This window comes from Crocuta crocuta, unplaced genomic scaffold, assembly GCF_008692635.1.
Source record: "Crocuta crocuta isolate KB4526 unplaced genomic scaffold, BGI_CrCroc_1.0 scaffold35, whole genome shotgun sequence".
In the NCBI taxonomy this organism is placed as follows: Eukaryota; Metazoa; Chordata; class Mammalia; order Carnivora; family Hyaenidae; genus Crocuta; species Crocuta crocuta.
In genome coordinates, this window is record NW_027530625.1 from 1,303,380 (window position 1) to 1,320,148 (window position 16,769).

At 40.6% G+C, this 16,769-nt stretch overlaps 1 protein-coding gene across 6 annotated transcripts in view; it reads right to left on the bottom strand.

Annotated features, from left to right (window-relative positions):
- DENND1A (DENN domain containing 1A) overlaps positions 1-16,769 on the bottom strand; it is a 917,228-nt gene that overhangs the window by 338,383 nt on the left and 562,076 nt on the right. For 5 of the 6 annotated variants that reach the window (XM_077768204.1, XM_077768202.1, XM_077768203.1 and 2 more), the window contains exons 3-4: positions 12,858-12,907; positions 403-522 (exon numbers count right to left, since the gene is read on the bottom strand). In XM_077768204.1, coding sequence (XP_077624330.1) covers positions 403-522; positions 12,858-12,907 — 170 coding nt within the window. The remainder of the gene's footprint in view (positions 1-402; positions 523-12,857; positions 12,908-16,769) is intronic. The other variant, XM_077768201.1, reaches the window with a different exon arrangement.

Below are 16,769 nucleotides of genomic sequence, written 5' to 3' on the forward strand. Positions count from 1 at the left end.
AATCAGTGTCTGCAAGGCGTCCTGGGCTACAGACACATACTTTATTAATAATCTTACATACACAAAATGTCCAAGGCAAAGCCGAACAGGCTAACTTCTGACAGCTCCAGATAACAGCCGGACGAACCGAAGCCATGCTGACTCCCCAGCTTCCACAGACTCCACAGAAGCGACGATCCCTTTCCCACCCAAGGGACGTGATGCAAATAAATAAATACAATTATCTGCAGAACTTAGAGTGCAAGAACGACGCTGTGAAGTCCTTCTCCCCGAGTGCAGTGACTTGTGGGAAACAGATAGGAAAATAAGAAGAACAGCTGGAAAATTTAATTACCAGAGGACAACGCGGAGGCTGACGTTGTTTTACAGAAGTGGCCAAGAGCCGAAGCCGCTCTCCCTTACCTTAAGATACAGAAGCAGCTCTTCGCCCCTGAAGATAAGCGGCAGAACCCGAATCTCTGTTTGCTGTCAATGTCAGTGAGCACGAACGTGAAGTTCTGGCCAACTTGGCTGACTGTGAGGCTGCAGCAAAGACAGAACAAAGGGAAACACGAATGTGCAATGAGTTTCTCGATAAAGTATCTAATCACGACAAGTCGTTGAACCTGTAACATTTCCTTTCTCAGTGGAACTCTTTACAAATGAACTCAAAATTTACACACTTGAAGGGAACAGACTGTGAGCTAGTAAAAAAAAAGAAGAAGAAGACGACGACGACGACAACGATAGCAAACAGCCCATTCTAGTGACCACTTCACTACCAAAGTAGCTACCAAAGCTTCCATTTACTGAGTTCAGGCAGGTAGCCCTTGTTAATCATCTCATCAAATCCTGAAAGATGCATCCTATTAACCTCATTTTATAGATAGTGACCGCCTCATCACCTTATTGGAGCTCCCATGCCTTCCACTGATTGAGTTCAGGCAGGTAGCCCTGTTAATCATCTCACCAAATCTTGAAAGGAGCATTCTATTAACCTCATCTTATAGATGAGGCAGTAGCCCAGGGCAGCATTGCCCAAAGTGCCAGCTGGTTAGCTACAAAAGGCTGGGTTTTAAACCGAGGCCTTTGTGATGTCAAAGCCTAGCCTGCCAACCTGCTGTTAACAACCTTCACCTGACCATTCCTCTAGTTCAGAAACCAATAATGGCAACAGAACAGAAATGTCTGTGAGGTGCCAGTCACCAAGCCGGACACTGGATATATGCCATCTCATTTATTCTCCAAACAATCCTAGAATTTAGATGATGCTTTCCCATTTTACAGGAAAGCAAACTATGGGACAGAATAGACATGCTCACAGAGCCTCCAAGGGGGAGGAGCTGGAATGCAAGAGGGCAAGGTTACTACTGTCCTAAATCCTTGTATCTTTCATAACTTCGGGGTTCAGGAGGAACATATAAGTTACAGGACAGGAATACCAAATGTCTTAGCAATGCAAGGTGCTAAGAAATGAAACAGGCTTTAAAGACAGACAGTAAAGAAAAAAGCCAAAAATGCTTGCATCAACACAAAAATCAGCAAGCCACACATAAAAGTCACATAAAATAGGAAATATGTTTCAAAAGATTAAAAAGCACATTACTAATCAGATTAATCTAGAAACATTTCTGGCGGCTGCAAAATCTTTTTAAAACCAGCTTACCACTTGACTTGGATTCCTTTTTAAAAACTTAAACATTCCAAATTCTAATACATACATTTAAGCTAACATAATATTTTAGAACTTGACATTGAATTATTCAAAGGGACTCATTAATTTATATTGTATTTTACATATACTGTATTTTGCAAAATACACTCAAATTGATAAATATTCAAATCGATGCTCTCACCTATAATTTACTTTATAACTTGCCAGCAGAAATGAAAAATCATTCACCAGGCCCCTTCCAAAGGCAGATTTACTGAGTCTTTGGAATAGGATATGAAGCACTTTTTTCAAATATGGATGTAGCCTTCCTTTCTAACACTTCCTTATACAAACCACATAAGAAAATTAAAATGGAAGAGACCTTCAAGGTATCACAGTACAAGGCCAATGGACCCTACCTGGTCATGTTTAAGGAAACAATTCCATCCCCTAGAGAGTGGTTACAGAGTACAAGAAAATAATTCGTAAAGAAAAGAAAGCGTTCCACCCTCCCGTTTTAACTAGGAAGGTGAGTGAAAACAAGGTGGCAATTTAAAAGCAACGGGGTAATAAAACAGGTGTAAGTAATGCTACCCCTCCACCTCACCAAGCAGGAGAAGGAACACATTTCTATAAAAGTTATAGAGCTGTCCAGGGGACACCAAACTCTGCCTTCTTAGGGCTGTTATGTTTTATCAATAAAGCTTGGATACTGTGTTACTATGGTGATTTAATACTATGTTTTAAAGGGGGATTATATGATTAATTTTAACAAGGTTGAGAACTGAAGATGTGTGAGAAACAAGATTCTAGCTCACATAATTAAAGTGATTGGGGAGAAAAGTGGGCCTCACTGGGGGGAGGAGAAAAACTTGAATTATTAAAACATTTAAAGCAACAGGTCACGATGATTTCTAAATTACAAATAAGGTCATGCTTTTGGGACATGCTATTATGCGATCATACAAAATATGGCTGTTCATTATTTTAACTCAGGGTGTGATTTCACGTCTAGAATGTTTAAAACGAAGCCTCAGAGAAGGAAGGGGTATTGATAGGACTGAATGAAAAGAAAGCACCCAGGATCCTTAGGAAAAGGACACAGAATGAACACAACTTGGTTTGTGAAGTGAGTGTCATTAATTTCCCTATTTATCTTTTCACCACCATTAAAAATGCTGAAAATGCTTTTAGCAACATCCTAGGCTCAAAGAAAGATTCATTACTCATTTACTTGGTTCAAATCCCAACTCAATCACTTGTTAACTGGGCCTTCATTTAGCACGTTACTTAACCTCTAAGCACCTCAGTTTCTTTACCTGGAATAACAATGAGAGACCACTGCTCAACCCAAAGGAGGTTTGGGGAATAAGTGAGATAAGCATTTACCATAAAGGCCAGTCCATAATCAACACAATTAATAAGAGAGACGTAAGCTCTCAAGTTATCGTCCAAAGGAAAACAAAAATTCGTATTAAAATTGTGCATTTGCTCAGCATCTTCCTGATGAACTAATTTTTGTAATCCTTATGAGTGGAGAAAAGAAGGCTGCCTTTCTCTCTTCTCTGTTGGATCTTTTCAGTAAAGGACAGTCAGTCTTCTGGGTGACCAGGTGAGCTGATCATGCTTACAGTAAAGTCAAGTCAAGGAGTAAAGGGACACAGCCTAGGAGAGAGCATTTGTTATTGTCAACTGATTCACCTTTTTAAATCCTAATAGGGTAGGGACGCCTGGGTAGTAGCTCATTAGGTTAAGCATTCAGCTTTGGCTCAGGTCATGATCTCCCAGTTCTGGTCTTGAGTTTGAGCCCCACATGGCTCTGTGCTCATAGTTCAGCACCTGGAGCCTACTTCGGATTCTGTGTCTCACTCTCTCTTTGCCCCTCCCACACTCACTTGTTCTCTCCCTCCCTCTCCTTCCCCCTCTCCACCCCCCCTCTCAAAAGTAAATAAACATTGGGGCGCCTGGGTGGCTTAGTCGGTTAAGTGTCCGACTTTCGCTTAGGTCATGATCTCGCGGTTCGTGGGTTCCGGCCCCGCGTCGGGCTCTGTGCTGACTGCCGGCTCAGAGCCTGGAGCCTATTTCAGAGTCTGTGTTTCCCTCTCTCTCTGACCCTCCCCTGTTCACGCTCTCTCTCTCTCTCCTAGAAATAAATAAAAATATTTTTTAAAAAAGTAAATAAACTTTATGGGGCGGTGGCTCAGTCGGTTGAGCATCCGACTTCAGCTCACATCATGATCTCCTGGTTTCTGAGTTGAGCCCCACCATCGGGCTCTGTGCTGACAGCTCAGAGACTGGAGCCTGCTTCGGATTCTGTGTCTCCCCCTCTCTCTGCCCCTCCCATGCTCCTGTTCTGTCTCTGTCTCTCAATAATAAATAAACATTAAAAAAAATTTTAAGTAAATAAACATTTAAAAAAGTTTAGGGGAGCCTGGGGTGGCTCAGTCAGTTGAGGTCATGATCTCACAATTTGTGAGTTCAAGCCTCGAGTTGGGCTCTGTGCTGACAGCTCAGAGCCTGGAGCCTGCTTTGGATTCTGTGTCTCCCTCTCTCTCCTGCCCCTCCCCTGCTCGTGGTCTCTCTAAAAAATAAACATTTTAAAAAAAGTTTAAATCCTAACAGGGTAAAGTACAAGCCATTTAAACAAACAAAGGAGGCCCTAAACCACCAAACTATCAAATGGTTTCTCCTTGGACAATTTGCAATAAACTAAAAGTCAGGCAAGGGTGGTCAGAAGTTAACTTGAAGTGTTCTCAATCTCTGAGGAATTGGTCATTCCCTCTCTGCTTGCTGCCGTACTCTGGGAGAGTGTTCACTCTTTCTCCATAAAAATGACTTTGGGGAAAGGGTCTGCTTCATTAAGGGCTGCAGGGTTTGTGTTTACCTCCAGTATGAGAATCCAGAACTTTTAAACAGGAATCAGAGATTTCACAATGATTAAAACGGGGAGGGACTACAGAAACCATCTAGCTCAAGCCTCTTGCTTTATAAGATGGGAAAACTGAGGCACATGGTTGGGTTTTTGTTTGTTTGCTCTTGCTTTTGTTTTTGTTTTTTTTGTTTTGTTTTGTTTTGTTTTCCCCAAAGTATCAGGACTAAACCAAAATTCCAAGCCCCATTCTGGTTCAAAGCCCTCTCCATTCTGCCAGGCTACACTCAACACAATGAAACCCTTCCCTCACCTCCAGCCTTCAACTCCATTGAAGGAACTCAGGTATGTAAGGAATCCAGATAGCTGTCTTCTCAAACAGACCCACTTCCCACTAAGCAAGAGAAACCAAATTTGAGTATTTCCAGAAATAAGCCCTGGAGACCAGGGCCAACACCACCCTTCCTTGTGCTTCCCAAGCCTAGATGAATATGGAAAACAAGGGAGAAAAGCAACAAATATTCAAACTAGACTTTAACATTCAGGTTGACTTTGAAATGCCTGTAAGCCATTCAAGGCTCCTCCAGCAGCATTTTGCTTAATCGTGAAGTTATTTACAGGTTCAGTGTATAAATGACATGAAGCATGTCAACAGACAGGGTGATTTCAATCTTCCCAGGAGAGATGGGATTTTCCATATCATCTCACTTTCCGTTTAGTTGTCCATCTTACATGAGCAACTACTAGCCTACTGTCCTGTAACAAGTGCTCACCATCTGTCCTGCTATGGAGATTTCTGGATTGTTGGGAAGGAATAATAAATAAGTGTACCACAAAGCATACAGCTGGTACCAGTGTTTTATGAAACCAAAGCAAGAACAAAGATGGCAGAAAATGCAAGAAACGGCAAAGCCGTACTCTGATAATGAGGTTAGAGACAGCTTCTCAGAGATGGCAACGATATTGACGCTAAAGGACAAGCTGGAGCGATGACTTCAGAAACAGGGGATGGCTGTTTCAGGCAGAGGAAAGAGCAGGGCAAAGGTTCTCAGGTTGGAAAGAGCTAGGCATGTTCAAGGATCTCAAAGGATGCCAGTGCAGCTAAGACATAGGAGCTAAAGGGGAAGTGGCATGATAGGAAGTTGCTAGATAAAAGCAAAAGCCAGATTATACAGAAAGCCTCACTGGTTATGGTAAAGATTTAGGATTTTTTTGTAAAGGTGATGGAAAGCCACTGACCGGTTTTCATCAAGAGAATAACGGTCTAGTCTGTCTGTAAATGTTATGTGGAGAACAGTTTAGAAGAAGGCAGAAGTAGAGGCAGAAAAAACAATCAGGAGGCTAGTGGACTACTGAGGTGAGACTGGATGGAGGCTTAATTCACAGTGGGGGGAGTGAAGATGGATCTGGGTGGAGAGCTCCAAGTTATAGCTCACTGGTATCTGTAAATGACAGGCTTGGAGATGTACAGAGAGTAAAAAGACAGCAAATTACTCTTTTGTGATAGAAAAGACGAGTTTGGGGGGAGGTCTAAGAGTTCCATTCGGGATATGTTAAGTCTGAGAAGGCTTGAAATAAACATGCCAAGTACACGGTTGAACATACTACTTAGGAAATCAGAGGGAAGGTTTGGGTTGGAACTATAAATTGAAGTAACCTATACACAGATATATTTAATGCCACAGTAAAAAACAAAATCATTTAGCAAGAGCATTCAGAGAAACAAAACAGGATCAGGACGAGGTTATACATGCATAAAATACCATCAAAGGGAAAGTGAGGGAATTGTCAATTGTACCCATGAATCAAGATGAGAGAGAGAAATCAAAATGAGCAATACAGAGGTTGCAGATGACCTTGATAAGAAAAGCTCTAAGTAAATGAAAGAAGCAGAAGACAGACTGGATAGGGCTGAGGGATAAACTGAAGTGTGCAGCTAACTCTACCAAGAAGGGACAACGAGGCAGTCATTGAATGGGAATAATAGCAGAACTGGTTTTTAAGCTGCTGGGGATGATTCAACAGAGGCAGAGATTCATGATGCAGGAGAGGGGAAGAAACAAGCCTTTAGATTCGAATCCCAGATATGCTACTCGTTAGCTATGTGAGCCCAGGCAAGTTTGTACCTCTCTGAGCCTTGCCTACAAAATGAAAATAATACTCTGCAGAGTGGTTTGGGGGATTAGAAATAATGTATACAAAGTAACTAGCATGTAATAGATACAAAGTGAAAATAATTGTTATGAAATCATAAAATGTGAGAGATGGAGCCCAAACATTCCGTCATCCTCAATTTAGCATGACTTCCTAACAATTACCTGTCGAGAACCACTGCAGGGAGCCCCTACTGCTTCTTTTCCTTTCCTTCTGTGCATACAGCACATCAGGCAGGAATCGGGTTTTATCAAACTACCACATCTCAACCCTAAGTTACATGAGCCTCAAAGCTTCCTTCCATAAACCTTTCATCTGCCTAAGACTCAAGTTTCTCACATTCCAAGCTCAAAGATCCAAGTGGCAACAATGGCACTGACCCAAAATATCTGGGGACCTAGAGTAAGTTACACACTGCCAGATACAGGGCAACGCCTATGTGCTCGAGAAACTCACCGGATAATTCCGAGAGATCTCTCCACTCCCTCACCTTCATGAGCCTGACAGAGCAAAAATGAACCCTAACTGGAAAATCAAAACAGTATCAAAGGTAGGCGGAACAGTAGAGGTCTAATCCAGTCCCCTCATTTTATCTGTAAAGAAAACGAAGGCCCTTAGGGGAAACATCACTTGCCATGCAGCACTGAGCAAGTCGATGGCAGAACAAAAAATAAAACCTCGGTCCTCCGTATTGCTACCCCCAATGAGCTGTCCACTTAGGCCCAAATGCTTCACTGTTACCAAATGCTGTAGAAAGTGATCACAAGGTGCAAGGAGCAATATAGAGGTTGCAGATGACCTTGATAAGAAAAGCCATGCGATAAAACCAAAGAGGACAAGGGATGAAAGTGGGCCAAATGAATTCAGTTTCACAAAGCAGAGCACGATGAAGGTATAGATGTAGAATAGGAGCAAAGGTCCCCGGGCAGATAGACTGACACACGAATCATGCATATTAGTTTCATTTTTCTGCATTAGGTTTCGTTCTCTTCAGTTATCAGAATTTTCTACTTTTCTACAACAAATATACATTGCTTTTGAAAGAAATTTTGACAGTTTTTTTGGCTTTACTTTTTTTGTTACTTTTTTAAATGTTTGTTTGAGAGAGAGAGAGATAGAGAGCGCGAGAGTGTGCAGCGGAGGGGCAGAAAAAGAGGGAGACAGAATCCCAAGCAGGCTCCGTGCCATCAGCACAGAGCCCAACGCAGGGCTCGAAGCCATGAACTGCAAGATCATGACCTGAGCCAAAACCAAGAGTCAGACACTTAATGGACTGAGCCACCTAAGGGCCCTTGGTTACTTTATTTCTGGTGTGATGGATCTAATGGAGGCTGCATGATATAGCAGAAGAAGTAAGGTGGAATTGGAAGTCAGATAAATGTGGGTTCTAAGAGCCACTCTACCACTTACTAGGAGTGGGATCTCAGGCAAGTTTTTGAAGCTCTCTGACCCTGTTTCCTTATATTTGGCATTATAGTGATGGTAAGCTGGCAAACATGTAAACTTTTAGAGCAGGAGAACATAACACGCTGCCTGGCACATAACAGATACATAACAAAACAGTCAACAGCGTGTGAATCCCATCTGCATCCATGGTTACATCCTAAATCATCAGACTATGCCTTCCCTTGACCCTTAAAAGATTATGTCATTTCATCATGTGCTCATGTCATCTACATGTGCTAGGTAGGGTACAGGATGATTTATAGGGCAGTTGAATGGTAGCTGACTTGCTGGGTTATGAAAGAGGAAAAGCACAAACCTGGAAGGAAGGAAGAGCTTTTCCATCCTCTTACGGAGTCTCTCGAGTGTTCCGACTGAAGCAGGTTGCCAGCTACCAAAAGCAAGCAAGTAGCACCACGGTACGAAATGGTACACTGATCTTTTTCTTCTTTTAAAACAATGTTTTTATGTTTATTTTTGAGAGAGAGACAAAGGGAGAGAGAGACGCAGAATCCAATGCAGGCTCCAGGCTCTGAGCTGTCAGCACAGAGCCCGATGCGGGGCTTGAACCCATGGACCACAAGATCATGACCTGAGCCGAAGCCAAACACTTAACCAACTGAGCCATCCAACAGGGATCTCAGCACTGTCAAGACTCCTCTCCATCAAGAGCCTCAAGTACAGCATAGGGTAGAAATAACTCTGCATGAGGATTAAGAATATGTGTTTCTTTCCCAGTTCTGTTATTACTTAGCTGTGACTATAAGCATAGCATTTCACCTCTACAAATCTTGGTTTCCCTTCTGTAAAATGGGACATTTGAACCACATGAATTTCATCTGGTCACCACACATTTTCAAGGCCTCCTGTAGCCAGAGCCCAAGCCCTCAGGGTACACATCACTCTCTCCCCAGCAGGTTCCATCTGCTCTGGCCAAGCAAGCTCTAGGCTCACTCCTGGTTTCTCCTCTGCTTTGCTCTTAGGCACGTCTGAGAGTGAGGCTCTCCCTTCCACTCACCTCCTTCCTACTGTCCTTGCAGACTCAAGCCACGTCTCCCTCACTGTGAGAAGCCTTCTCTGACCATCTCCGTCTTCTCTGGCCTCACTGTCCATTTGGAGAGATGCTGTTTAATGTGTACCTAGAATACTTCCTGAACTACACTGAGAAACACATGGAGGGCGGAACTCCCAAGTCTGACACCATTTCCCTATCACCCAACAGAGCACTACACATTTGGAACCTTCCTCTGCTCTTTTGTAAAAGAGATGCCAGCATCATCCATCTTTTAGAAGTTGCAGGGAAGAAATAAATGAAGTACTGATGTGAAAATGTCCAGCACGCTGACTAGAATCAATTAGGGACTCAAAAACAAATTTTCTTCCTTTCTGTTCTATTTGGTGACTGATCTTCCCACAACATGTTCTACTGAAAAAAATGTATTCATTTGGGAAATGGACATCCACGTTGTGCTAGCAGCCTAAGGGGGCCGTGGGCAAATCCTAATTTCTCTGCAGCTTAGAGTTGTTTTTTTTTCCAAATGAGAATAAGAGCACCCGTTCTCATCTCTTAGGATAGGAGGATAAAGTGAGGTAATACATGAGAAAGCACTTTCTTTTGAAGAGCCACTGGCATTATTATTTTTCATAAGTCCTTGTTTCAGAAAGAAAAATCTTAAAACAACACAAGAGACAGTAAGATGTCAATGTTAACGGGTGATTTGATGATGACTGTGAAAATCCCACTCTTGATATAGACTAGAAATGTCAGAAAGTTGTATTACTGTTCCTTGGGGTAGAAAAGCACAGATACTGAAAAGATTAGGAAGCTTTCTTTTTTGAACGTAATCACCTAGGGCATTACTCATCTCTCATGCTGACATATTTTCTAAGGCAAACAATACCATAAATANTTTAAAAAAATAGTAACATTAAAACCTTTGTGTTTATTGTAAGTAAATTTCATCATTATTATCTCTTCTGCATTAAAGTATGCAAAGGTTCCAAGCGGGGAAAGAGAAAAAAATATAGTCCCCAAAATAAAATCTGGTTTTTTATAGCAATAAAAGTTACCAACACCTATTCCACAGTGTGTAATATAACGAAATATAAGAAAGAACCATTTAGGGGCACCTGGGTTGCTCAATCAGTTGAACGTCCAACTCTTGATTTTGGCTCAGGCCATGATCTCACAGTTCACGAGACTGAGCCCTGTGTTGGGCTCTGGGCTAACAGCATGGAGCCTACTTGGGATTCTTTCTCTCCCTCTCTCTGCCCCTCCTCCACTCATGCTTTCTCTCTCTCTCTCTCTCTCTCTCTCAAAATAAATAAATAAACATTAAAAAAGAAGAAGAAGAAGAACCATTAAACAAGGCAATGGTTAAAACAGATCCATAAAGGGACATGTCTGTCCCAAATCATTTTGTGAAAAAATATGAGAAACGTGATTAGGGGAGAGTGATCTAGAGAGAAGCATTTTAGAAGAAAAATATTTTTCTATCAACAACAGAAAAAAAGGTATCAGGAAACTGGTAACAAAAAGAAAATTTAGAGCTATTTAAGGACTCAGCTTTCTTTCCATTTAAGAATGTAATCACCCAGTCAGGTAGGTAAGTAGAGGGGTGTAGTAGAAAAAAGGGGTGTACTTGGGTGGATTTAATCACACTGTGCATTTCTTCCAACATTACATTTCAAGGTCAGTTAAAGAACACCTCTCCAATACTGATCACCTCTACAAGAAGTCATGTAAAACTGTGTTCTCTCATTTTTCTTTGTTAGATTCCTAACCACATTTTAAAAATATTTCAGGGGCACGTGGGTGGCTCAGTTGGTTAGGCATCCAACTTCGGCTCAGGTCATGATCTCACGGTTCATGGGTTTGAGCCCCACATAGGGCTCTGTACTGACAGCTAGCTCAGAGCCTGGAGCCTGTCTTCAGATTCTGGGTCTCCGTCTCTATCTAACCCTCCCCTTCTCATGCTGTCTCTATCTCTCTCTCAAAAATAAATAAAACATTAAATGAATGAATGAATAAAAATATAAATATTTCAGCTTTAGGACCATAGGCCTGGTTGGTTCCTTCAGTAAAGCGTGCAACTCTTGATCTCAGGACCATGAGTTCGAACCCCCTGTTGGGTGTAGAGATTACTTCAAAAAAAAAACAAAACAAAACTTCAAAACTTAAAAAACAAAATAAAAAAACTTAGATAAAAACATTTCAGCTTTATTAATTTATATAAATATGCCTCTGCCATAATTTGTAATATATTTTATAAGTGACTGGAGGAAATTTCATGCATCGCTAATTCATACATATAAATGTGAAGTTTGCATTAAACGTCTCCCCAGAAAACCCTACCTCCTTACTATTTTTAGAAGGAATGGGATAAAGAAGAGACAAGAGGCCTCTCATTACAAAGACTGACCCTCTTAAAATTATGGCTATTCTGTTTTGAGCATCAATCCACTACTAAGACAATGGGAGTACCAGGATTTAAAAAGGCCCAAGTCTGGAAATACTACAATGGCTGATTGGCTTAAAAATAACATGTTAGAACCAGGGAAAATAGTCATTATAAGTGGTTGGCAACAGTCCAGTGCTGCTTTTTAGTACTCTTTTTCCTTTTAATACTCTTTTAAACTCCTTTGGCTACCAATTCTCATCTCACCATTTTCAGGTTTCTGCCCAACAAAGCAGGGCACCCCTCCTACCAAGTGTAGAGACCATACAGCCCACTCCCCACGTGCTCTCTAAACCACTGAAGCCTTCAGGCCTGCCTGGTTTGGGTACACTTAAATACAAGACAGAACCTTCCTGAAGATGGGCCATTTTATAGTTTTCTCAGAACACATTATGGCAGTTATTACTTATAAAGATATTTTCTAAAAACCCCATCACTAAAAGTGGACTTTTAAAGATACAATGTAGGCTGCAAAAATAATGCTTAAACTGTAATGAAACACACAGGAGACATTTCTTGAAAATGAGATTAAGAGGCCTGCTTTGACATTTTATTAGTATTGTTAGTCAAGTATAGTTTTCATACAGTTAAAAAAAAAAAGTTCTTCCAAAATTGTTACCATTAACCGGTGGCTTTTTTTTTTTTTAACCTCGGACTATTTTAATTACCTTGGAGTTCTTATATTGATACCTTTCCAAGAGCCTACCATAATGTAAGATCTAAGGAAAGGTTCAGATGATTTTGTATGTTTTTAGCCATGAAAGCTATAGAAAATGTTTCTTTCTCCAGAGATGGCATTCTTAGCCACCTACAATCCAAGACGCTATTTCGTAACATGTATTTTAAATATCTCAACACCTTTAAACAAGATAGGCCTGTAATAATTTAAATTTTAAGTTGAATCAAGGAAAAACAAAGCCTATATAATACTCATAAGGCCATGGAATAATCAACATTGGTTGCTTAAGTTAAATATATTCATATTTAAATAAAATTCAATAGCATTGGAATAGATACCAACCATTCTTAATCATGGTTTGAGTCTGATAACCAAATTCAAAAATTTACCGTGGTGTGAAATACATCTCACAGACTGACCAATGCGAAGCTCTAAGCTTTAAACTTTTTGATAGTGTCAATAAAATCCCCAGGAAAGGAGAATACTGCAAGTCTCCTTCAAACATAGATGTTTTAAATCTTGGTTAAACAGACAGAATGTTAAGAATGGTATGGTTTTTATTTTCCATAGCAGGTTTATTGACACTTTTTTTTCTAGTAAAGTTTGAAAATCTGACACTACCTGTCCACATAGAAGGGGAAACAAAACTTGGTCAAAGTCTGTAGAACTTCCTGTGGAGAGAAAGAGAGACAATTTATACATCTAATGGGACCAATAAATCTAGCATTAACCACGGCACACAATCTAGCAACTTTACCCTCAAGAAAGAGGAGACAGATGAAGAAATATGGGCTTTATCAATTACATGGGAGGAGTACAGGCAGTCAATCATGAGAAATAATAAACATGATCAAACTTCATTAAAAATGAAAAATTAATCAAGAATCACACATGGGCGAGCAGCAGGAGCCATGCAGGCAAGCTCTGAAGGGAGGGAGGCGGTTGGGTTGCTGAGTGTTAACACCCCTCCAGGGACCATCTCCAGCCTGACCATATGGATCAGAGTGAATAACACCGAGCCACATGGGTTTGGCCTGGCAGGGCCGCTGTTGCTGGCACCGTTTTTGCCTGTTACCTAGGAACAGAGGGGGCCGGGATTAGACAACGCTTCCCTACATCAATAGGCCAAATCACAAGCAGAATAGAGAGCCAACTTGATGATAATTGTCCCTGAACATTGTCAACTACATTTTTTAGAGTTTAAAACTTCATTTGCTTACTTCATAAAGTTGCTGCCATCTCTGGCATAAATTTGTTTTGTAATCACAACACCAGCAATTTTAAGTATGCGCTATTTTCAGTAAAATGTCATGATAGTTGGGCACACTTACCTGCTTGTAATTTGTGAAAAACTGAAGCAAACTATTGCATTAGATGCCTTTTTACAAATACGGAAGTACGTAAAACCAAACACATTATTCAGGGGAAGTGTACAAAAAGGGAATAAAAAGGAGAGCAACATTTCTAAGACTTATTCATAAAAGCGTAGCTTATTACATTAAGAACACCACTGTATAAGACACAATACACTCATGTGTGTTTGTGTGTGTGTCACATTTCCATGTATATGGCATATATACACATAGCTAAACACATACACAAGTAATTAATTATTACTTCCTTCGTAAAATTTTCTCTAGCTCGACTTAATTTAACTGCAGACATGGACAGCCCACAGTTGATGCTTATCCTAAGTTCACAGACCACCGTTATAAATTTTAAAAAAGTATTCCTTTCATGCATTTGATTTGCTTTTTAACTACTTAAAATCCCAACCTCAGGACGAAATGAAGAACACATTGTTGGGCCATTGAGAAGCTGGTTCAAATTAAAACAAGCCTGCCCATTGCGAATCCTAATCCAAGTGATAAATTATAGATCAGTTTACAAATGTAGCACTTTTCTAACCAATAATAATGAATTATCAATGCTAACTGAATTGATGCTTCTCGCTTCATTTATTTTTAAAACCGGTTCTATCATTCAAGAAATAAACCACATCAATCTAATAACCCACTCAATGAAGCAGAAAGCACATTGCCTCGCTCTGCCAGAGCATGTTCCGCCTACATAATTCAATTGAGCATATCCTATTTTTTAATATCATCCTGGACTGCTACTATGTATATCACAGCACTGTTAAGGCATGTCATGAAAGAGTGAAGGCAGAGGAAACTATAAAACGACAAAGAGTGGATAAGAATACTGCGGCACATTCTATGAGGCACCACTGACACATCAGTTAATTCCATAATGTGGCATTCAGAAGTCCATACGTATTGTTTTCAAACTCATCATGCTGAAGTGAATTACAAAAGCGAACTGAGAATCAGAAAAACGAGCCGTTTCTTGTGCATAACGTCAGTATCGGGCAAATATTGGGGAAAAGGTCACAGGAAACATTAATTTCAACGTCTGCGGTCTTAATACTCTAACCCACGTACAGAAAGATTTACATGCGGAAAGAAATTCCTTACAAATTTCCTTTTGCATCAAGTTCCAGATACCACAAAGCATCTCCTGACTTCAATATATGTACTGAGCATCCTTTAAAACTCAGTACCCAGGGCTCACTCACTGCCAACATCAGCTACAAAGACAGTTATCCTTTCCCCTCAGAAGTGACAGGTGCAGAAGTGCTTCTCTACTCTATGCTGGAGCTGCCAAAAGGCCTCAAGATTTTTGAAAGAAAGGACCCCCATGGCTCCGAGGAAGCATTGTGCTCTACAGCAGAGTCAAAGGAATCTAATATGCCCAACTTATTACTCACTACAATATAGAAACTACTTACCACTTTCTAATGTCAAGAGTAATAACCAACTGTGAACTTGTCTGTCAGATAATATTAGAACAAATATCAAAATACCCAATGTAGGCTGGGTATAACCCACCTCCCAAGAGCTTTCTTTTACCCAAGAAAGTGGTGATAAGTCTAATTAAGCAATAGGGCAGGAGGAGAGGAGGAGGGAAGGGAATATAGGCAAATGTAGGCACATGTTTGTGCATTACAATATGTTTCTTCATGTTTGTGATATTACAAGAGCTTGATATTCCAATTTAAGTCAAACAAGACAGTGGTGTGCTGTCAGAGGAGAAAACAAAAATGAGCATCTACTCTGTGTTAGGCATATTCACACATTATCTCAATCAGAACTGAAAAATCTACATCTTAGTTTGGGAAGGGGAAGACAAGCAATGTTTCTCATACATAAAAACTGCTGAAATAGACCACTTTTCTTAATACTGATTTTCCCTATATATACATGTTTAAGTACCTTACTGTCCTTTTCCAAAGAAAAACAAAATTACCTGAATCTGAAAAGTACCACTCTCTAATAGAGGAGGCTTCAAAACCCTGATAATGAATATATTTTGAGCATTATATTTATGGCAGAGTGTCTTTCAGTATTAACTTTCCTGGCCAAAGTCACTAGGCAGTTAGCAACCCCTTTTTGCCCTCTCTGTGTCTTCAGCTGGGGAACTTTCTTTGTAAATGGTAATCTTCCTGTTTTCTCCCCTTTTTCTCTCGCCTACACGAGCTCTTTCAGACAACCAGCCTCAGTACAACCTCAACTACTGCCACATAAATCAGATCTTCAAGATGCAGTACGGCTGATGAAATGTAAATGACCTCATTGCTAAGGCAGGGGGTGGGGAAAATTGTGCCAGCTCTTCAGATCAATTCCCAAGTTTATATTTTCACAAATCTTTTTATGTACAGTTTGATTTTTTAACATTTTAATGAGCAAAAAAGTGCATCTATAGTAGCCAGTCACCACAGTTAAAGTGCAGGGCATGAACCAGATCCCAGGAGGGAACCAGTCCACCATGTCACCACTGGCTTTAGGACATTCGCCACCTGGTTCCATGTCCCCAGGTTCCAACTCTTTTCATAATCAAAACACTGCTGACATTATAAACCCCAGACGGGTTTTCTAAAATCCTTCCCAATCAATATATCCAACACATAACTTATTGGAGACAACACTGAGCTCATTGATTAAGGTGAGTTCAGTAGCAAAGTTTTCAAAATAAATGAGACAAGAATGCAGCATTCAACCCCTTGTGTCACCAGACAATTTATGAAATAGGCAATTTCTAGAAGGGCTTTTCTTCCTAACAAAATCAACGATACTTCATGTGGGAGGAAAGAAGAGCAGAGGGGGTGGGGAGATGCATGGAGGATAGACAGTTGCACAAACCTTTCTGTTACGCATATATCAAACAGCAGATTGCACAGGGTAGTGGGAAAGCAACAACAGCTACAGAGCTCTGCCCACAAGGAGGTACGCCAAACATGAAATCAACACACCTAACATTGGATTCACTTGCAAATGAAAATCAGAAAAGAACTCGAGATTCACGTCCGTCTCCTTCGGATTCATTTCCCCCAACGTGAACTCTCATCTGCTCAGAAGGCCCATCGAGGGGACTTGCTCTAATCTGGATAAAGTAAATCATGTTTTGCTGAAACTGGGATGTGCTCTCAAAAACCTGGTAAAGTTTTTCATTTATAATATTATTCATCATAGA